Source organism: Cynocephalus volans, chromosome 13 (assembly GCF_027409185.1).
Source record: "Cynocephalus volans isolate mCynVol1 chromosome 13, mCynVol1.pri, whole genome shotgun sequence".
In the NCBI taxonomy this organism is placed as follows: Eukaryota; Metazoa; Chordata; class Mammalia; order Dermoptera; family Cynocephalidae; genus Cynocephalus; species Cynocephalus volans.
The window spans coordinates 18,095,755-18,118,252 of NC_084472.1; the positions used below are offsets into that span (position 1 = coordinate 18,095,755).

At 38.3% G+C, this 22,498-nt stretch overlaps 1 protein-coding gene across 1 annotated transcript; it reads left to right on the top strand.

Annotated features, from left to right (window-relative positions):
• Window positions 1-12,352, top strand: SNRPD1 (small nuclear ribonucleoprotein D1 polypeptide). Its single transcript, XM_063077425.1, has 4 exons — window positions 1-135; window positions 6,063-6,139; window positions 9,311-9,502; window positions 12,175-12,352. Exons 1-4 carry the CDS (start codon window positions 122-124, stop codon window positions 12,249-12,251), a joined length of 360 nt encoding a protein of 119 aa, XP_062933495.1. The 5' UTR covers window positions 1-121; the 3' UTR covers window positions 12,252-12,352.
• The last annotated feature ends 10,146 nt before the right edge of the window (window positions 12,353-22,498 follow it).

Sequence of the window (22,498 nt, forward strand, 5' to 3'; positions counted from 1 at the left end):
CGCCCTTTACGTCCGGAACTCGGGGACTAGGCGTTTCCGGCCATTCATACTCTCGGTTGGTAGGTTCTCATTGTTAGGATTTTGTGCGCTATCGGACCGAAAGGCTGACGGCGCCGCTAGGATGAAGCTCGTGAGGTGAGGAGGTGACCTAGCGGGGTGGGTTCTGGGAGGGGAGGGTTTGGGCCGGGGCCCGCAGGCTGCGCTGCCCCAGTTGCTGGAGGCGGGAAAGCCGCGTGCGCGCGGCCTGCTAACAGCCTCCGGCACCCGCCGCTCCCCCCATCTTGGCGGCGCCGCGGGTGCTCTTGCTTGGGCTTCAGCCTGGGTCGCGCGCGGATTCCGCGTGTCTTCCAAGAGGTGGACGTAAGGCCGAGCCGTTTCAGCGCCTGGCGTACAAGCTCGCTCTTTCGGTTAGCACCGGTCTTCATTTGGGGTGGATCTCTAGTCTCATTTAAACTCACGCAGCTTCTCAGTACTCTTTGTATCGAGAAATAATGAAACTTCTGCCTTCATAAGTTTATTTATTTTATTTATCTTATTTTTTTATACTCTCTAGACTTGTGGTATACGATTCTACCTACATTTCCCTTAGGAAAAATTTCCCAATATGGGGCAGAAGTCGTAATTGTGGCTTATTACAAGATAATAGATATTTCTCCTGTTTTATTTCTGTGACTGGATTCTGTCGGTCAGTTGAACCTACTAAAGGTTTGTTTACTGATTTGAGTAATTAATTCCAAACTACCTGCAAACAGATTTGGTTTTGGTGTTTTTCCTTGAGGCATTAGTGCAGAGGTTTTTGATAACTAAGCCAAGTGCGTTGGTGGTATAGGGTGATCATAGCTGCCTTCTAGTAACTAAGCCAGCAATTATAAATATTTAGCTAGTTTCTTTCTTGTTGAGTCAAGGATTGTCAATGTTGACCAAACAGTTACTGGGCACCTGTTATGCTGTGCGCTGGGAATGGGATTTTTTTAAAAGGTCTCAGAGTCGCTTCCTTTTTGGAGATTTCTGTTTAGTGGTGAAGATAGGTAGATAACTAACAGTATGTTCGAAATAGCATATAACACTTCAGTATTATATTCGGGGGATAGTTTGTAGAGAAGGCGTTTAAGGTTAACTTTTAGTTCTCCGCCCACCCACCCCCCACCCCCCCCCCCCGCGCAAAGATGACTGACTGGTAAGGGGATCTTAACCCTTGACTTCGTGTTGTCAGCACCACGCTCTCCGAAGTGACCTAACCGGCCATCCCTATATAGGGATCCGAACCCTCGGCCTTGGGTGTTATCAGCACCACTCTCTCCCAAGTGAGCCACGGGCCGGCCCAACTTTTAGTTCATTTTTAATTGAACTATGTCTTTGGATAAGAAGTCTCAGAATTTAAAGTACATTTTTGCAATTTCTCCATACCTGCTAGTCTGATTTTATTTATGGGTAAATTTTATGTAATATACTTTGGATTCATTTTGTCTCATTTAAAGATATTCCATGTACAGAATTTTCCTGTGGTTTTTAATGGCTGTACTGAATCCCATTCTTAGGTACAGTATAGAAACAAAATTTCTTCTTACTGGAGAATATTTTGCCTCAAGTAAATGGTTGTTTGGCTAACTAGTTTGAATTTTCAGTGCACTTATTTCTGTACCTCGGTTGGTGGTACTATCATCCTTATCCTTACTGTCATCTTAACCAAAAAACCTGGAAGGCAAGCTTGACTTCTTAACTTTGGATATATTCTTGACATCTGATAAATTGCCAGGTTTGCCAATTTTACCTACCTGATAAAAGTATCTCATTTTCCAGTTCTGTTTGGGTTTCGAGTTCAAAAAGTGTGAGTTTGAATACTGAAAGACACCACGTTATCTGAATATTTGATATCTGAGTTTCAGTAAGTAGAAATTCAGTAGTGAAGGATTCACCAGAAGACAGTTTGAATGTTTGGTTCCTAGGCTCAGATGGGGGGGGGGGGGGCGACTGTCTATTTGTCCTGCCCACAGCAACCTCCTGTCCATTCCAGTCACCACCACTGAGATTCAGGCTCTTTTTTTTTTTTTTCACCCATGGTTTTTTATTTCCCCTTTTGAGGTAAATATTTTATACAATGAAATGCAGTGTATATTTCCCAATATTGAAAAATTTATACACATGTGTATCCCAAATTCCTGTCAAGATGTATAACATTACCAGAACCTCAAAGTTTCCTGAAGCCCTTCCCAGGTAACTGCTCTCTGGCTGCATACTCCCATTTTAGAGTGTGTGTAGAGCTATCTCCTTAGGGCTTTAATTTGCATTTTCCTAGTGACTAATGAATGATGTTGCACACTTTCAAAACCTGCTTAGTGGCAGTTTGTATATCTTCTTTTGTGAAGTGTCTTTTCAGATTTTTTGTTTATTTTGATTTATTTATTTATTTTTATTTTTTTGGTGGTGGCCAGTATGAGGATCCAGAGTTGTACGTTCCTCATATGTCCTGGATACCATCCTTTGTCAGATACATTTTCTCCCAGTTTGTGGTTGCCTGTTCATTTCCTTAGTAGTGTTTCTTAATGAGCATAAGTTTATTTTGAGGAAATCTTAATTTATCAGCTTTTCCTTTTATTATTCTAACTCTATGTGCTGTCAGAGAAATGTTTGTCTACCTTCAAATCATGGAGTTATTCTCCTATGTTTCTTCTAAAAGCTTTATTTATTTATTTATTTATTTATTTTCTTTCTTTCTTTCTTTCTTTCCACTTTTGCTGGGGCGGGGAGGGGGTCTGGCAGTGGGTCTGGCAGTATGGGGAACCCATGACGTTGGTGTTACAACACCATGTGCTAACCAAGTGAGCTAATGGGCCAGCCCTAAAAGCTGTATAATTTTAACTTTTGTTGGTCTGTGGTCCACTGTGAATTAGTTTTGGTAAATGGTGTGAGTTAGAGGTCCAGGTTCACTTTTTCTATATGGATTTCCAGTTATTCCAGCATCTTTTTGTTGAAGACTCTGCTTTACACATTAGCCTGCTTTGGCACTTTTGTAGAAAATCAACCCTGTAAATGCCAGTCTATTTCTGGGCGCTCTATTCTGTTTCATTGATCTGTTGTTCCTTATGTCTTGATTACTGTAGCTTTAGCCTGTATACTGCTTTAGTTACCTAATTTGTCTTCCTAAAGATTGTACTTCTGTCTCTAAAATCTTTCTGAACGTCTCTTTGAAATGTGAATATCACCCTGACACTCTACTTCATTGATGAAAACTTTTCAGTAGTCCTCCTTGAGGAATTCTTTAACAGAGCTTGGGGCTTTTCATGAAAGGAACCTGCCTAACTCCTTACTCATATTTTTGAAGTTAATATTCCACTGATATTATCTATATGTGCTCTACCTTGTGCTGTTTCTTTCCACTGTCTTTGCCTTTGTCTCTTGCTGCATATTTCCAACTTCAAACTTCTTACTAGAAGTCTACCAAGATCTGACTCCCTTCTTTCCATGCTACATTATATTCCTGGTAAAAACCTGTCTATATCTCCATTGCATTCTACAATTTACAGTTATTTTGACATATCTTTTATGTATCTTAACTTCCTACTAGACTTTGAGCTCCTTGAGGGTCTACCCTCCTCTTACTCATTTTTAATCCTCATTACCAAGCCCAGCGACCACTTATCAAAGAAATATCCTTGATGTCTTGCTGAAATGTGTTTTGATTTTTCAGAGGCCTTTTTTGCTTACTTTCTGGTTTTCCTTTTACAGGTTGAGTATACCTTATCTTAAATGCTTGGGACCGGAAGTGTTTCCACTTTTGGATTTTTAAAAATTTTGGAATATTTGCAGAATATATATTGGTTGAGCATTTCTTTTGAACGTCATGTTGGTACTCAAAAAGTTCGGATTTTGAAGCATTTCAGATTTCAGATATTTGGATTAGGGATGCTCGATCTACCCTTTCATATGGCAAATTGCCTGATTACTAAAGTATTTTGTTTTTACCTTAATCCTGCCTACTTCCAAAAATGATCCGAAGAACCTTTAGAGCAAAAGTTATTACTGAGTGGGACAGTTATAATAAAAGATAAAAACAAAAACTTGGTAATGGAAGGAAACCATTAGTTCAGAATTCTACACTAAGATAGGTGTAATTGATTATTAAATTTAGAGCTGAATTAAGTAATTCTTATGTGGTGAAATAAAAATGCTAGCCAATTCATTGAGAGAAACTTTTTCTTGACATGTATGAAAAGAGATTCAACACAGATCTTTTTAATTTTTAAAGTTTGGGGCTTGCTATATCCCAGACCACGTAATTTCCTCTTTTGTGATGGCTGTCTATACCATTAAAAAATAGTGGTGTTTTAAGGTTGGCTTCCCTTTAATCATTGAAACATTTTAGCCAACATTATTCAATGCCTGTTAAAATCCAGGATTACATATAGAGGTTATGATCCTTGCCCTCAACAGTAGTCTAGTGGGGGAGAAGAAATGGTACTACATAATACCATTTAGTATGATAGATGCGATGGCAGAGTCTACAAAGTACATAGAAATTTTAAATTTTGAGTATGAACTGCATATTAGATGATATTATGGAATTATTGTTCATTTTCTTGGATGTGATTGTAGGGTTATGGTTATGTAGGAGAACCGTCCTCATTAGAAAATGAATGCTGAAGTGTCATAATGCCTGCAATTTACTTTCAGATGATAGGGTGAAAGTGTAAATATGTGTAGAAAGAGGGAGAGGAGATTGGCAACATTTTAATAATTTGTGGATCCCTCAACTTTTCTTTCTCTGCAGTAGTTCATAATAAAAACACAGAAGGGAACAAAAGTCTAGATGAAGTGAGGAACAGATGGATTGTTTATTATACATTATTGAGGCAACTGGCTGTCCAGTTGGGAAAAATAATAAAGGTCAATTTTTACCTCACACTGCGCAGAAGGGAGATTAATTCCAGGTGATTAAAACTAAATATGAAAGTAGAGGAAAATAAGAGACTGTTTTACAATCTCTTGGGAAAGATGGGTTGGGAAACATCTTGCTAAGCTAATTTCGTACTTCAGAAGGACATTTAAAAACATAAAAATGAAAAAATGTTATGACTAAACAAACCACAAACATACAATCTCTTGGGAAAGATGGGTTGGGAAACATCTTGCTAAGCTAATTTCGTACTTCAGAAGGACATTTAAAAACATAAAAATGAAAAAATGTTATGACTAAACAAACCACAAACAAACTTGAATGACTGGCAAACTGGCGGAAAAGAAAAGAAAAACAGCCTAATTGAAAACGTGTGAATAGGTAATTCACAGAAAAAATACAGTTTCTCATGTTCATAACAAGATATTCAATCTCACAAGTAATTAGGGAAAAACGAATTGCCCTTTTTTCTCCTATCAAGTGGACAAAAATTTATAAGATTGGTAACAACTAGTATTGGTGAGGGTTTGCATAAATGGGTTTGTATGTAATAGCAGAAATTGGAAACTAAGGTCCATCGACAGAGGGATAATGAATTATGACATTTTCATATAGTGGAATACTATCCATCTCTTAGAAAGAATGTTTTTATATACTGACATGGAAATATCTCCAATATAAACTGCTAAATGAGAACTACAAGTTATAGAAGTCGTTAAAGTATGGACCTGTTACAAATCTTATGTATACGCTCATGAATGCATATAAAATGACCTGGAAGAATATTCCCAAACACAGAAGGGAGATTTTTATTTATATATGTACAATAAACATGTAATCTTTCACTACAAATTATAATTTTTGACGGTGTGGGGGGGCTTATAATGAATCTAGGATCTTTATGTCTGGATTTGAGGCTAAGACGTATAATAGGTTAGAGAATCAGAAACATCCAGGTGACAGTTTGTTAGTATTATTCTGCTCCTTTATAAATGTTGAGGGTATAATCCTGGGAATGCTGAAATTGTTATACAAATTATTAATAGGAATTGATGCAGATAGCACCTAGCAGATTTTCAGCATTTAGGAATTTCACCCTTTTAACTTAATAAGCATGATTTTTTAAAGTGTTAAAGGTGAAAATTTATGGTTTTATTCTTGTTTATAGATTTCTGATGAAATTGAGTCATGAAACTGTAACCATTGAATTGAAGAATGGAACACAGGTCCATGGAACAATCACAGGTATGGAGGTTGGACTGCATTTATAACACTTTTTTTTTTCCTCTTCCACCTGCGAAGCACAATTCTTTTTTGGTTGCTTAATGAACATTATTATAGTACAAATCCTCATTCTGTCTGAATTATTTAACTGACCTTCTTACTTAAGCCTCACCTTAGGTACTTGTGCTACGGCCAAAATGAATTTCCCAGGTTATCCTGTTTTCCTACTTTTATGTCTTGCTTGTGTGTTCCTCTGCCTGGAATGTTGCTTCTTTTAAAATACATTTTATAAGGTTTGTATTAGACTTTTGTGTTCCCAAGGCTGGCTGGTTAGCTCAGTTGTTTATAGAGCATAGTGCCGGTAACACTGAGGTCTGGGGTTCCATCCCTGCACTAGCCAGCAAAAAATAATAATAATAATTTTTGTTCCCTATTAGATTGTAAAGTCCCTGAGGATAGAGGGTGGGGTTTCCATGTCTGATTATCTTGGGTAAAAAATATGTGGGAAAAGGGAAGGGTGGTTCAGGGAACCAAAATTTTACCTCACTAAGGCGTTCACTGTCAGCATAACATTTTGGAATATTTTCTTATGTCTGAGTCTTTGCTTTAATAATATTGTATATTTAATTTTATATTTAAAGTCCACTGATTCTTCGCTCATAGTAGGTGTTCTAAAAATTTGCAAAATTTCAAAAGAATTGATGAGCCAAATGAAAGAAAATGCTATGTGAACATGTTTGCACTCTCTGAAATATTTAAATTATAAATAACTTTTTAACATGTAGATCCAGAGTCTGAGTAAACCAAGGTAAATGTGAAGTATTAAACATATTATTTGTGGGTATGCTAGTACCTTGCAATACCAATTGTTGTGGAAGGAAATCAGTACAGTTATAAGGTTGTGATATGGTCTGTGACTGTATCTAAGGAAGTGTAATTGCTGCCCTGTTAAAATTCTATAAACAGTGATTTATTCTGCTCTCTTCAGGGCACTGTGTTACATGTTATGGAGGAGCCAGAGTGGTGTTCTTGCCTTTTAGGAACTCAAAATCTAGTGATGGAAGACAGACATAAATAATGTGATTCAAGGTTTGCCTAACATAAAGTAGGCACTTAATAAATGGACGTCTCAGGGGAAAAGTTTCGGTAAACTGTGGGAGCAAAATCTAGTAAAAATCCAATTCTCTCTCCACTGACAACCACTGTTACAAGTTTCTTATATCTTATATAAATATATATAAATATGAATACATATTCTTTCAGTTTTCACATGGGGATAATCCTAATATCTACCATAGGGATATTGAGGATTAAATTTAAATTACTGAGGGAGCCGGCCTGTGGCTTACTTGGGAGAGTGTGGTGCTGATAACACCAAGGTCACGGGTTCAGATCCCTATATGGGGATGGCCGGTTAGCTCACTTCGGAGAGCGTGGTGCTGACAACACCAAGTCAAGGGTTAAGATCCCCTTACCGGTCATCTTTAAAAAAATAATAATAATAAAATAAAATAAAATAAATTACTTAGGATGCAGTTCCTCAAACATGGAAAGACCTCATAGATCTTGTTTTTTCCCTCTCCCTACATGAATCAGTTTCCCTGTTTTAGTCCGGTTTCTGTTGATATAACAGAATACCTGAGACTGGTTAATTTATAAAGAGAGGAGTTTTATTTAGCTCATGGTTCTGGAGGCTGGGAAGTTCAAGATAGGGTGGCTGCATCTGGTGAGGACCTCATAACATGGCGGATGGCGTCACATGGCAGGAGCATGTGCAAGACTAAGCATGTGCAAAAAAGACAGGGCACAAAGGAGGCTAACCTGCTCTGATGCAAACTAACAGTCTCTCCAGAAAGACATTAATCTAACTAAACTGCTTAATTACCTCTTAAAGGCCTCATTCTCAATATCCCCACATTGGGGACCAAGCCTCAACGTGTATTTTGGTGGGGACAAACCATATTCAAACCATAGCATTCTGCCCCCAGCCTCCCAAAACTCATGTTTTTCTCACTATGCAAATTAAAGTCATCATGTCCCAATAGCCCCAAAAGTCTCCACTCTTTCCACCTTCCACTCAAAAATTCCAAAGTCTCATCTGAGACTGGGAGCAAACTCCTTTCAGCTTTAGCCCGTAAAATCAAAACAAGTTGTCTGCTTCCAAAGTACAGTGGTGGGACTGGCATAGGATAACAGTCCCCAAGGAGTTTCAAGAGCATATTCACTTTAGGAAAGAAGAGGACTTTTTCCTTCTCTTACTGGGAGGAAGGAAGAGAGAATTAGTAACACTGAAAATTTTAGGTGGAATTTGGGAAAGTTGAGAGAATTCATGTTTTCTGACCTTAACGTTTTTGTTTTTTTTTTCGGTGGCTGGCTGGTATAGGGATCGAACCCTGGACCTTGCTGTTGTCAGCACCACATCCTAGCCAATTGAGCTAATGGCCAGCCCCTCACCTTAACTTTCTAATGAAAGAAATTAAGTAGGTCTTTAATCATTCCCATTTGTTCAGATGTAATTTGGTGAAGTTTCCAATAACCAGGTGTTTCTGCTATAATGCTGTATATTTGTCCTGAAAAACCTTGATTTGTATTTTGCAAAAATCTCATAATAAAAATAATGGCTAAATGGGAAAAATAGGTTGGGGCAGACCACTCAAAACATGTGCAACTAGATAATCAAATTATTAACAAAAATAGTAATAATCCTTTAAAAAAAAAAAAGCACAGTTAAGAAGGTATGTTAAATTCCTAGTAATAAGGAAAAATACTACAGTTAAGTATAGGACTTTAAAAACAAAGGTGAAGATAGCTTGGTGGAATGGGGATTGTAAGGAAGTTACCAGGACAATGGGAAAACCATGTAATAAACAGCTGCCAAACCTAAGAGAGGAGGACAGTACAGAGGGCAATGGGCCTAAAGCATATGTAGTCAGAATACCTCTTGTGCATTCACTTCTGTAAGCATACCTAATTGTAAAAGATTGGCATACTGGGAAAAATCTCCATGAAGGAAAGATTGCTGATTTATACTGGCATTATCCCCATTTACAAGTTGCACATGTGCTAAATTGTGTCACTGTAGCAGAACACAAAGTACTCTTTTATAATACAATATTTACAGTCTTCATAGATAGTTAATTGGTTGCCTTCCTTATCATGCTAATAATTGCTCTTTTTTCCCCCCTCCTTTAGGTGTAGATGTTAGCATGAATACACATCTTAAAGCTGTGAAAATGACCCTGAAGAACAGAGAACCTGTACAGCTGGAAACACTGAGTATTCGAGGAAATAACATTCGATATTTTATTCTACCAGACAGCTTACCTCTGGATACACTACTTGTGGATGTTGAACCTAAGGTGAAATCCAAGAAAAGGGAAGCCGGTGAGTTTGAAGGATTAAATGCTTTTGTGAATGGTTGTATTTATACCCTAATCTACTCAGAATATAAACATTTGTGAGCAACACAGGTTTTTTAGTTGTTTAAAATTCCCTGTGTTTGCCATGAGTGCTTACAGTATTTATTATAGCTCCTGGTGTTGCTGTTGAAAAGATTGCTGTCTTTCTTGTCCAAAGTATTGGTATTTCTTGTTTCTTTGTGCATGGCCTAGTTCCCCAAACTCTCTTCTCTGGAAGATTGGAAATTTGCTCTTTATTCCTGGTTATCTGAAATTCTAACATTTCCTTCCCACTGCCCCTTCCTTCCCCTCTGTTTTGTTTTTCTGGGTAGTTGGCGAACTCTTACAATGTGGATATTCTTTACAGCTAAGAAATTTACTAGTATAACTTTGATAATTTCTTTCTTTTTGCTTGCTCTGTTTCTTCCTGTAATTCTTAAATAATCTGGCCTTCTGACTGAGCTTTTTTATTTTTCTCTCTCTTTGCCTTTTTGTTTTATTTTCTGAGCAATTTCTTTGACTATCTCTTCCAATCTAGCACATACTTAATTTTCAAGCCTCCTTGTTCTCTGATAATTTTTCATAGATCCTGTTCTTGTTTTAGTGAATGCAATGTTTTCTTATCACTGGTTAGATGATAATTAAAATTTTGCTTTTTTTTTTTTTTTTTTTTTTTAAAAAGATGACCAGTAAGGGGATCTTAACCCTTAACTTGGTGTTGTCAGCACCACGCTCAGCCAGTGAGCGAACCGGCCATCCGTATATGGGATCCGAACCCAGGGCCTTGGTGTTATCAGCACCGCACTCTCCCGAGTGAGCCACGGGCCGGCCCTAAAATTTTGCATTTTGAAGTTTTAGTCTGTCCTTGGCATTATTTTGTTTTCTCTGGTTTCTCTTTTCATTTGATCTTTTTATTTGGTCTTTTATGTTGAAGGCTTTACTTAAGTAACTTCAGCGTTGGCCATGTATTATTATTTAATGAGGACACTATAAAGGGAAGTTCTGGGCAAGGAGGCTGTACTTCTCATCTAGTGGGTCTCACTGTAGTGTTGAGAAGTGAGTTGGCCTCTTCACTGAGACCCAAAATTTCAGAATCTGGAAGTCTTTTCTAGAGCTGGTTTTCTCATGAAAAGATTCCAGTTGCCCACCTTGTGAGGCATATGTCTGGTAGCCAGCATTATAGGAGCAGGGCAGGAAAAAAGGGCTGGGTATTTTGTAGATGTGCATTTAATATTGTGACTTTGAGTCTTTTCTGCCCTCGTACCCATGGTAAGAAATATACTTTGCATCATGACCCACTCATGTATAACTGAAACAAAAGTCTCATGAAGAATTAGTCATAATACATACAAATGCCCTTAAGTTCCCCTATTTGATTCTCTTTCATTAAAAAAAAAAAAAAAAATTAGAAAAGCTACAACTCATAGCTTGAAAATGATTGGTTTAACCCCACTCCTCCCCCGCAGCCCTGTGCCTCATATTGCTCTCTACTTGGCAAGTATTTTCAAATATGAGGCCTTTCTGCTTCAAAGTCCTTAGGCTTATCCTACCTTTTCTTTCCTACCTACCTGTTAGGGAAATAATGATTGGTTTTGCAAGGTGGGGAAAAGGACTGGCCAGTCAAACTGATTTCACATAAGATTGTCAACCATTTTTTTCTGTTTTCAACCTGCTTCCTCGTATCATTTCACCCTTTGCTTCTAAGATCCTAAGTTTTTCAGAAGTTATTCTTCCTTTACTAAATATTTACAGTTCATAATCTACATTCTGACTTAGAAATTTGTTAAAATCTTTCATCTATTGTGTTTTCTCTGGTTTTCTTTATCCTTAAGGGTAAAAATGGTAAATACCGTTTTTATTCCTTTTCTATCATGAGTAGTATTTCAGAAGGAATTGACGATAAGTATGGTCAATCTGCCTTGTTTTAACAGAAGTCCTAGACTTATTCTTTATTGCTTTGAATAGTAAGACTAGAATCAATGGGTAGAAATTTAGAATGTGACTAACTTCAGCTACATGGCAGGATTTTCTAATATTCATTGCTGTCTGAAGATGAAATAAGTTTATTTGGGTGATGATTTTTTTGTCACTGTGATAGTCAACTGGAATTAGGGTAACCAGGTGACAAAGACATTGCTATGTGGGTTAAAACACTAGATTATGATTGGGTCAAATGACTTTTAAGGTTCTGAAGAGTTATGAATTGTTATTTGCTGTAATATATTTAAAAGTTCCTGCTTTGAATTAACTTGCTTAGGTTCTAGTCAGTAACCAAAAATCTGGCATAAAGAGTTCATGTTCTCTTTCATTGATATACCTCTTTCATCTTCATTTGCTGTTCATTTCATGGTGAATTTGAGAAATACAAAGAAAAAATATTTTAAAACTTGACAAATTTCTCACTAAGTAAAGTGAAACAGATATTATAATAAAGAATCTCCTTAGGCCAGCAGTTCTTGGTTCTACATGATAATGTGTTGGCGGGGGGCAGAGGGGTACTCAGGTCTAATACATTTGAGGAGAAAATCTGAGTTTACTATAGCTGCTAAGTAAGAAATATGAAGGGGGGGCAGGTATGTGTGTAAATGCTGTTTGTGGTAGTCAAGTAACATTAGTGCAGAAGATAATTGAACTTGCTTTGTTTTTCTTTTCCTTCAGTTGCAGGAAGAGGCCGAGGCCGAGGTAGAGGAAGAGGACGTGGCCGTGGCCGAGGAAGAGGGGGTCCTAGGCGATAATGTCTCTCAAGATTACTGTTTCAGAGTGATAATTGATGTGGGGTAATTTTTGTACAGGTTTTGTTTGTTTATGTCAGTTTTTAATAAACATAAATGTGGAATAGAGTTGTCTACTCACTACATCAAATTAAAGTTTTAGTAGTTTTCTGTATATTCATAAAATTACCGCATGAGAGCTAAGCATTTCTACTGGGCAGTTTCATTCTTAGATGAGTAGGCTTTAATATTTTGAACTAAAATTTTCCTTTTATGATGAATATATAGAAAATGTATACTTTTTTACTTTACATGTCATGAATATTGCTTTACTCTGACTCCATTGAATTAAGTTCTTTTCAGGATCCCCGAAATGTAAAATCATTGTGGAATGGGATCTTAAATTCATTCTCCCTTCCTGAGTTTTGGAGGAGACTTAATTACTTGGTAAAAGGTGATAGCTGTCTTCTAAATGAGGAATCATTGACTTTGTTGTCATTGTTAATGTTTTTTGTTTTCATTTCTTTTGCTTTTTAATAGGTTCCCAATAGAATTTAGTTTTATATTCTCCTGAGTTGAAACTGTAGATAATGCTCACTGGATTGTCATTTGTGAGCAGTGTCGAAACCTCTTGTTAATGTGTAATGTACCTGTCAGTGGCTACTTTATCAAGTACCTTTACAAGGAGTCCTTTAAGAACAAAAGGGAAAATACCTACCTTGTTTGACAGCAAAATGTTTCTTTCCACTACTAAGGATTTTTTAAATAGTTTTAATGGATTAAGCTTAGAGAACAATAACTCTCAGTGTATACAGTTCCTGGCAAAGTTTACTGCCATTCATTTACATGCTAGGGAAAAAAAAACTAACTTAGAGGATGTAGGGGACCTAAATCTGTATTTGTTTCATTATGCATGTAGGTTTTTGTTATGTTTTTTAGATAAGAAGGAAATTTTCCGCAAAGATTGTTATCTTTTTAAAAAGTTGAGGCCCTGAGGGCCGGCCCGTGGCTCACTCAGGAGAGTGTGGTGCTGATAACACCAAGGCCCCAGGTTCGGATCCCATATAGGGATGGCCGGTTAGCTCACTGGGTGAGCGTGGTGCTGACAACACCAAGATCCTCTTACCGGTCATCTTTTTTTTTTTTTTAAAAAAGTTGAGGCCCTGAAAGAGGGTTACATAAATTGAAAGATAGCAGCAATGTGTGTGGGGGGGTGTGTGTTTTAAAGAATTTACCATAAAACTTGTGAAATACTTATATTTTTAAGTATCTTGAATCATCAAATAAATTCAAATACTTCCTAGTTATCCCACAGTTGATTTGTTTTTTCTGTTGTTTATAAGTCATTGAGTGATCACATAGTAATTAGCTATTTTATCACAAATTATCCAGCAGTGGTCAGACAATTTTATCACAAATTCTGTGATTCAAAAATGGGGGATAGGACAGGCCCGTGGCTCACTTGGGAGAGTGTGGTGCTGATAACACCAAGGCCACAGGTTCGGATCCCTATATAGGGATGGCCGGTTAGCTCACTCAGGAGAGCATGGTTCTGACAACACCAAATCAAGGGTTAAGATCCCCTTACCGGTCTTCTTTTTAAAAAAAAGGGGGGGGAGATATATGAAATCCGTGATGATTATGACAACTTTATATTAATAGTCTTTAAAAGTTAATATATTAAAGTTGAACGAGCATGACAAAATAACCAATATGTAATTTTTCTCCATACCTTTTGTAAATTAAGAAGCTAGTGGGGTTTGGATCACCATACTGGCTAGCCACAAAAAAAAAAAAAAAAAACTGGGGGAATAAATATCTGGATCTCGTTCTTTTCCATTTTCTGATCTGTTAGTGCTCCTATTGGTTATACCAAGCAGAAAGCTGAAGGAAAGGGAACCCGGTCATGCAGCAGGGTAAAGAGATTTGAAGGGGTCAGATAGAAAAGACCTGTGCAAGTAGTGAATAAATACAGTTGGCTCCTTCCCTTAAGGAGCTTATAGATTAAAAGAGAAGCGGGTGTTAAATTAAAATTGATAAATAATTGTGAATACTCCTATGAAAGAGTACAGTATTTCATAATTTGTGTGTATTGGCAACTTTTTTTTTTTTGCAACTGTTTGGCACAAGGATTGAACTGTGGACCATAGTGTTATCAGCACCATGCTCTAACCAACTGAGCTAAGTGGCCAGCCCGGCAGCTATTTTAAGTCAAATGTCATAAACATAAAAGATTTTAACTATGTGTTTTGGGGGGAGTTTTAATGTCTAGGATGTTTGCAGTATGAAACCAGTTTAGTAACAGTTTATTTATTTATTTATTTTTTTAAAAGACCGGTAAGGGGATCTTAACCCTTGACTTGGTGTTGTCAGCACCACGCTCTCCCAAGTGAGCAAACCGGCCATCCCTATATAGGGATCCAAACCCATGGCCTTGGTGTTATCAGCACCACACTCTCCCAAGAGAGCCACAGGCCGGCCCTTAATAACAGTTTAAATGTAAGAATAAACTACAGTGGATATTAGATTGAGTTTATTCCCCTAGAGGTCATCATTTCGTTTTTTGGCTTAAGTTGTGTGAAGAAAAAACTATTTGAGCTGATTACCATCATTAGCTATAAAGGAAGTACTGCAGCGTGAATATTGAACAGACTAGACTTTAGCATGTTTCTCTTGACCCCCTCCCCCCAAAAAAGGGCATTTAGGATCGTACTGCTGGTGCATTTTGCACATATCTGATATCATTTAAAGCTCGAGATTTCATACATGAAATTTAGTTTGTTTTTTTAAAGAAATTTATTATGAGTATAGATAGAAAACCTTAAATGAAATAATAGCAAATCAAATTTCACATTATCTTTTAATCTCTCATAATTGTATTGGGTTATTCAAGGATGGCTTAGTATTTTGAAATGTATTAATATAGTCAGCAATTAAAGAAAATTTGTGTGATCACCTATAGTGGATGTCAGCAGGATATTTAATAACATGTAGCACTTGTTCCTGAAGAGCTAGCCTAGGAGAGACCTCTTTAACGTGAAGACTGTCTTTCATAAACCAATAAGAGACATTTTCATTTGATTCAGCTTACTGTCTCTGTGTATTTTATACCTAAAGTATTACATAATTTTTAAAGCTGTACTTGAACATTTGGCTAAAGGAAAATATGTTAATCTAAGTACTCACCCCACCTACATTATCTCTGACAAAGAAGAAAATTTATCCACTCCTCACTTGATGGATAGACATTTGGATTATTTCTACTTTTTGACTATTATGAATAATACTGCTGTGAACATTCATGTGTAAGCTTCTGTTGAAGTATGTATTCAGTTCTCTTGACTACACTTAAAGTGGAATTGCTGGGTCATTATGGTAATTCTGTTTAATACTTTGAGAAACTGCTAGACTGTTTTCCAAAGTGGCTACACCATTTTACATTTCCACCAGTAATGTATAAGGGTTCCCATTTCCACATTCTCATGAACACTTATTATTACCTGACATTTGGATATTATCCTTCGTTGCCATAACAGTAAGAAACGCAATATCCATGTTGTGCCAAGTTATTGGATAACTCAGTGGAGACTGGTCAGGAATATAGAACTGTAGGGGGAGCAGTTTGCTGAAAAGACTCAGGTCTAGACCAGAGTTTCTACCTATAAAGTCAACTATTAAAACCTGAGCTGCACAAAAAGCCTTCCCCAGGGAATCAGCAGCAAAGCAGCAATTTAGCTCAAGTACAGGGCTCAAGTGCTGGTCCCCACAGAAGGATCCCCCATTTTAGAAGTAAGCTAAGGACAACAAATTAGTTCCCATGCAGAGTTTAAGTAGTGGAAACTGAATAATCCAACACAGAACTGGAAGAAAAAACAATACCCACAGACCAGAGACAAAGTTTGATATTAACTAGTAAATGTCTCACTTCACCAAAGAATACCTATGAAACCTAGAAGGACTGGAAGCCGCCTGGGCCCCCAAGCTAGGGAGCAGGGAGGGCCGGGAGCCTCAGCCATGGACCCCCAACACCCACAACCAGCCAAGTGACAACCACCCAGCTGCTGCAGGAGACACCCTGGGCCCCCAAACCAGGAAGGTAAGGGGCTGAGGTCCTCAGCCACGCCCCCTTATACCTGCACCTAGCCCAGCAGCCACAGGAAGCGCCCTGGGCTCCTGAGCCAGGGCAGTGGGGGGCCAAGGGCTTTGGCCACACACCCCTGACCATTCAGCCTAGCAACTACCAAGCCACCACTGGAAGCCCCCTGGTCTCCCCTGCAGGAATGAAGGGGGTGCCACAGGCCTCAACAATGCCCCCCACTTCCTTCTCCCACCCTATTTCCTTCCCCCTTCTCTCCTCCCACCCAACTGCTCTGCAACAACATCTTAGAATTTAAAAACAGATGGAGCTGGGGACCGACCCCTCCTGTAACCAGGCAAGGGGCACCCAAAAAATACTACTTCCTTATGGTGGTCCACCACAGCTACCACAATAGCTATACTGCCACAAAAGTGGCTAGATGCCACAACCACCATGCAGATGGCCCACCAGCCACTTAAGTGCATGACACAAGGAGAGTCACCAGCAGAGACCAAAGAAAAGATGTCCCTCTCCACAAAGCCCTTTCCAGAGTGATAGAAGAAGCATCTACTCTATGATAAGAGTGGGGGACCTGAATACAACTCTTAGTACTGGACAGATCATCTTGGCAACAAATCAACAAAGTAACCATCACTCTTTCAAAAGGAGAGAAGAAATCTAGGGTTATTAGAGTGGGGGTGAGGGGAGGAAGAGGGGGATGAGGAGAGATTGGATAAGGGGCATAAAGAATAAGTACTATTTTAATAATGTATGTGATGATAATATTGATTTGATCAACATAGATCAATGTTGAACCCCCAAAATACGTATAATCAATTATGACTCAATAAAAAATAAAAGTGCAAAAAAAAAAGACTATAAAGCACATACTACCTTCTGGGTTTGAATAACAATTTTTTTCTCCAAGAATATTGCTGCATTTTAAAACATTACAGTCTTGTATTAAAATTGCTATAATAAGATTGCATTTCCATTTGTACAATGTGAGGCTCAGGAGATTAAATGCCAGTTTTTACCTGAGTCTGCCCTAGGACTGCTAGTGACAAATATAGCACACTACCTTAGCCTATCCTTAGGAGAGGAGGTGAGAAACTATCCAATATCTCAATGACTGTTAATAGGGTTCCAGGAGGTTATATGCTTTGGAAGCATCTATCAGCTTTTGTTCCACATCACTGCCACATCTTGTAATGATTGGCCCTTGTCAACTGGCTGTAGGGGAACAGCTGGTCATGGAGGAGGAGAATTGCAAGGCAATGTTATTAGGGTTCTCCAGAGAGACAGAACCAATAGGATATGTTGATTAATATATGAGGGGATTCATTAGGGGAATTGGCTCATGCGATTGTGAAGAGGAGTCCCACAATAGGCCATCTGCAAACTGGATATGGGTAGCATGGCTCAGTCCAAGTCCAAAGGCCTCAGAACCAGGGAAGCCAATGGTGCTGTTGGTGTAAGTCCTGGAACACAAAAGCTGAGAAGTCTCAGGCTCTGATGTCCATTAACGGGAGAGCAAAGTGTATCCCAGCTACAGCAGATAGAGCAATTCACCTTTTTTCTGTTTTTGTTTACTCCAAACCCTCAGCGGATTGGATGCTTCCTGCTCATATTGAGGGCAGATCTTTCCAATCCAGTCTACTTAGGCTCTCATGCTAATTGCTTCAGGAAACACCTTCATGGACATACCTAAAAAGATTATTTACCAGGATTTTTGGTATTCTTCAATCTAATCAAGTTGACACCCAGAATTAATCGTCATGGCAGCTAAGGCCACATTGTCCTTTGTTTACTAATAAACACCTTTCTTGGTGGCAGACCTGGTCATTTGAGGACAGAGCTGTCTCTAACCCTTTCACACAGGGGACCTTCTCTGGTTAGTTTGATGTATCTGAAGAAAAAAAAAAATGAGCCTTTCTTTCTACACCAAGGAAACATTTTGATTCTAGAAGCCAAAATAAAATACGGAAAGCCAACTGACAAAAACTTCCAAGACTAGAGCTTCAGTTTCCTCTGTTTTGATCCATAGTTGAATAGCCATTGAACAGCTACTTTTTCCCCCATAAGAGCTTCTAAATCAGGTATGAGATTTTGCAATTTCAGTAAAGATAAGGTTCCAGCAGGATGTTTCCAATTAAACAGCAGTGACTTTCACATCTGTTCCTTGTCACAGACTGATCTATCTCTGCATAGTCTGAATCTGGATTCTATTCTGAAGTTTTAAGATTTTAGTCAGGGAACTGGCATTTGTTTTTATTGGGTACTTTCTCTTTTTATTTTTTATTTTTTGGTGTCTAGCCAGTACAGGGATTGAACCCTGGAACTTAGTGTGGGTACTTCCTCTTAACTGCACACAATTAAAATATTTGATAATTATATTTTTGCTAGAAATAATGTATATCATCTGAGGGATTTGGCTAATATGAATCTGAATATACTGGTAGATTAAAGGAAACCAATAAACTTGCGGGGTGGGGTCTATATTAGGGTTCTCCAGAGAAACAGAGCCAATAGGAGATAGAAAGTGATTTACAAGGAATTGACTCATTCAATTATGGAAACTGTGAAGTCCCACAATCTGCTGTCAGCAAGCTGTAGACCCAGGAAAGTCAGTGGTGTAGTTCATTGTGAGTCCCAACCTAATGATGGAAGATCAATATCCCACCTCTAACAGGCAGAGAAAGCAAATTCTCCATTTCTTGGATGAGACCCACCAACATTGGGGAGGGCAATTTTTACTTAGTCTGTTGATTCAACTGCTAATCTCAACCCGAAACACCCTCAGACCTACCCAGGAATGTTTAGCCAAATGTCTGGGCGGCCTGTGGTCCAATCAAGTTGACACAATACCATCACAGGGACCAATCTTCACCCCTTTTATTTCAATCATCTCAGTTGCATATCTGTTCACAATTAACCTCTAACCTAGTGTTTCCCACCCCCTAAACTGCAATTTTGCCTTGAGTGTGTATATTTACCCTTTTTGGGGGGTGACATTGACAATGTATGTGTAGGTGTTCTGTTGTCATCCAACTTAGGAAAAGCAAATATTTCGAAAAGAACACATTGTATTTTAGTGAGAAGCACGCTTACTTAGAATAAGGTCTTTTGGGACTTGCTAGTTTGTATTTATTATGGAGTTAATTTTTATGGATTATATCTCAGTAAGAAATAACGTGCTTCAGTTTCCTAGTCATATTTTTATAATAGATTCTGACCTTTACTAAATGTTCTCATAAAATGTCAACTTTCAGAGTCTTCCTGAAAATTTTAATCTAAAAATTATCTTTCATATAGGGACAACTTGTCTCTTCCTTTTTCCACATTCCTCTGTGAGCCCATAAAATAGAATAGAGCTCATTAAAATATTTAGGGTAGAAAAGGCTTGATTATTTTGTTTCTCTCACTCTGCAAGGGAGCCTAGGCATTCCCTAGGGGCATCTGCTGAAAGGCATCGAGGTCCTCCACACTATGTGGCTTTCTGTTCCATGTGTGATCCACACACTGGGTAAGTGTGCTCTGTGTACCCAGCTCTTCCCATAAGCTCATCCTGAGGTATGCCTATGGAAAGAGGGCATTCTGTTTTATCTTTCAATCCAAGCTATATTCCTTAATCTAACTTGACCACTAATAAAGTAGATAATCTGACCCCATCTGTTTTCTCAGTTTGATTCAAAACCCAGAGATGTGATGTGGTTAATTGGTACTTTTTTTTTTTCTCTTTGGCAGCTGGCTAGTGCAGTGATCCGAACTCCTGACCGTGGTGTTACAACATGGCACTTTAACCAATTGAACCAACTGGCCAGTACTTTTGAAACCCCAAAACTTAACAATGTAGATACAGATAGGATCCTAATAATGAATTTGGTCACAGATTACTGATGCATATTTGTGAGATACATACATACACAAATACATACATCTGTTTAGCCATCCCTGATATTTAAAGATGGATTGAAGTCAACTATGAGCCAGTAAGTTGGAAATCTGAAATTTTGGAGACCTCAGGTTAAATGGGTTCTGTAGTGTTGCACTGACCCAGTCTCCATTCTCTGGTCTTACCAGCAGGACCCAGTTTTGTTGGGGATAGACATTTGTCTAGCTTTAAAAGCTTTATTTTCCAGCCTACCTTGTACTCAGCAGGAAACCTTTGACCTAGTTCTGATCAATGATACGTAAGTGGAAATCTCTTATGAGGACTTCTAGGAAAGCTACTATTTTCAGATTAAAAGGGAAAGACTCATCTGGCTTGGGCCTTTTACCTTTCAACCCTTCTTCCTTCTTGGAATACAGATGGACTGATGAGCTGTAGCAGCTGTCTTTCATCAATGAGGAAAAGTCCAAGAGAACTGGAAACCTAGATCCTAACATTCTTGGTGCTGAACCAGTGCCAACAACTATCTTCCTCTGAACTTCTTGTTCTGCAAGAAAAAAAAAAAAAAATAGCCCTTTAGTATAAACCATATATCAGGGCTGCTATAACAAAATATGTTAGACTGGTTAATTTATAAACAACAGAAATTTATTGCTTACAGTTCTTGAGGCTGGGAAATCCAAGGTCAAGATGCCAACAATGAGGGCCGGTGTCTGGTGAGGGCTCAGTTTCTCATGGGTGTTGCCTTCTTGCTGCATCCTCACATGGCAGAAGGGGCAAATGAGCTCCTTTAGGCCTCTTTTAATAGGGCACTGTTAGAGTGTGGTGCTGATAACACTAAGATCAAGGGTTCAAATCCCCTTAGTAGCCAGCTGCAAAAAATACATATAAAAAAGAAATCAAAGGGTACTCATCCCATTCATGAGAGTGGGGCTCTTATCACCTAATCACCTCCTAGAGACCCCTCCCCCCTTAATACTATTGCGCTGGAGGTTAAGTTTCAACATGAATTTTGGAGGGACACCAACATTATGGTAACTTGGTGTCTCTACATCTATTGCTGAATGTCATTCTTCATGGATGCAGGTTCTAATGGAAGAGATCACTTGGCCTCTGTGCTATACTATTATTCCTGTGCATCTTGTTTGTTCAGCTAACTTGCTATGATAGGATGAATCATCAAATTAATGATTCTATACATCATGAGAGGTTTATGTCAGGGTTTGGCAAGCCTTTTTACATGTGTCAAAGAGCATGTGAGCTTATCACAGAACAAGTTGTTGTGACAGTGTATCCTTCAGTGTTTAAAGGTGTGAGGCACCTGTAAAAACCAAGAGTGTGATTGATAGCTACTTGATTAATAGTGATGTTTTCAGTGTATTACTGCTCTGATTGCTCTCAGCACAAATTTGAAATGGTTTGTTAGATACGATTAATTATATTCTCTTTGCAATAGGTATCCTCCAGCGGAATTATATGCCACTTTCATTATGGCTGTATCTTTCAAACATGTGCAAAATTGAATAGTACATTGAACCCCCCCACCTTCACCAATTATCAATTTATGGCCAATCTTGTTTCATCTATACTGCCACCCATCTCCCCAGCCCCACACCCCACCATGACCCACTGGATTATTTTGAAGCAAATTTGAAACATTTTACCTATAAATGTTTCAGTATGTATTTCTGAAAGATAAGGGCTATTTTAAAAATATAACTATAATATCATTCTCATATAAAATCACTAATATCCAGGCAGTATTCCAGTTTCTTAAATTTTTTCATAAATTATTTTTTTTCAGTTGGTTTGTTTTCATACTTCATTTTGGGGTTTTTCCTTGCAATTTATAAAGTTTCTTTTCTTTTTTTTTTTTTTTTAAAGATGACCGGTAAGGGGATCTTAACCCTTGACTTGGTGTTGTCAGCACCACGCTCACCCAGTGAGCAAACCGGCCATCCCTATATAGGATCTGAACCCGTGACCTTGGTATCAGCACTGCACTCTCCCGAGTGAGCCATAGGCCGGCCCCCTAGAAAGTTTCTTGAATTCTGCATTTTGCTGTTTGCATCCCCATGTTATCTTTTAACATATTCCTTTGTCCCCTGAATTTCTTGTAAACTGGAGGTTGTTCTGTTTGAACTGATCTGCTTCAAGTTCAATTTTTTTGTCAAGAATACTTCATAGCTGGCATTCATATTGCTTTCGTTCTGTGTTGTTTACAGTTTCTTACACAGTGTAGCATAGTAATTAAAAAGGGGAGTCCTGAAGCCAGACTCTGAATTTGAGTACTGACTCTGA

Bases quoted from the DNA above. Each gene is read 5' to 3' on its own strand.
- SNRPD1 (XM_063077425.1), top strand. The intron at 6,140-9,310 runs GTATGGAGGTTG...CCCCTCCTTTAG, and splicing joins GGTCCATGGAACAATCACAG to GTGTAGATGTTAGCATGAAT. The intron at 9,503-12,174 runs GTGAGTTTGAAG...CTTTTCCTTCAG, and splicing joins ATCCAAGAAAAGGGAAGCCG to TTGCAGGAAGAGGCCGAGGC.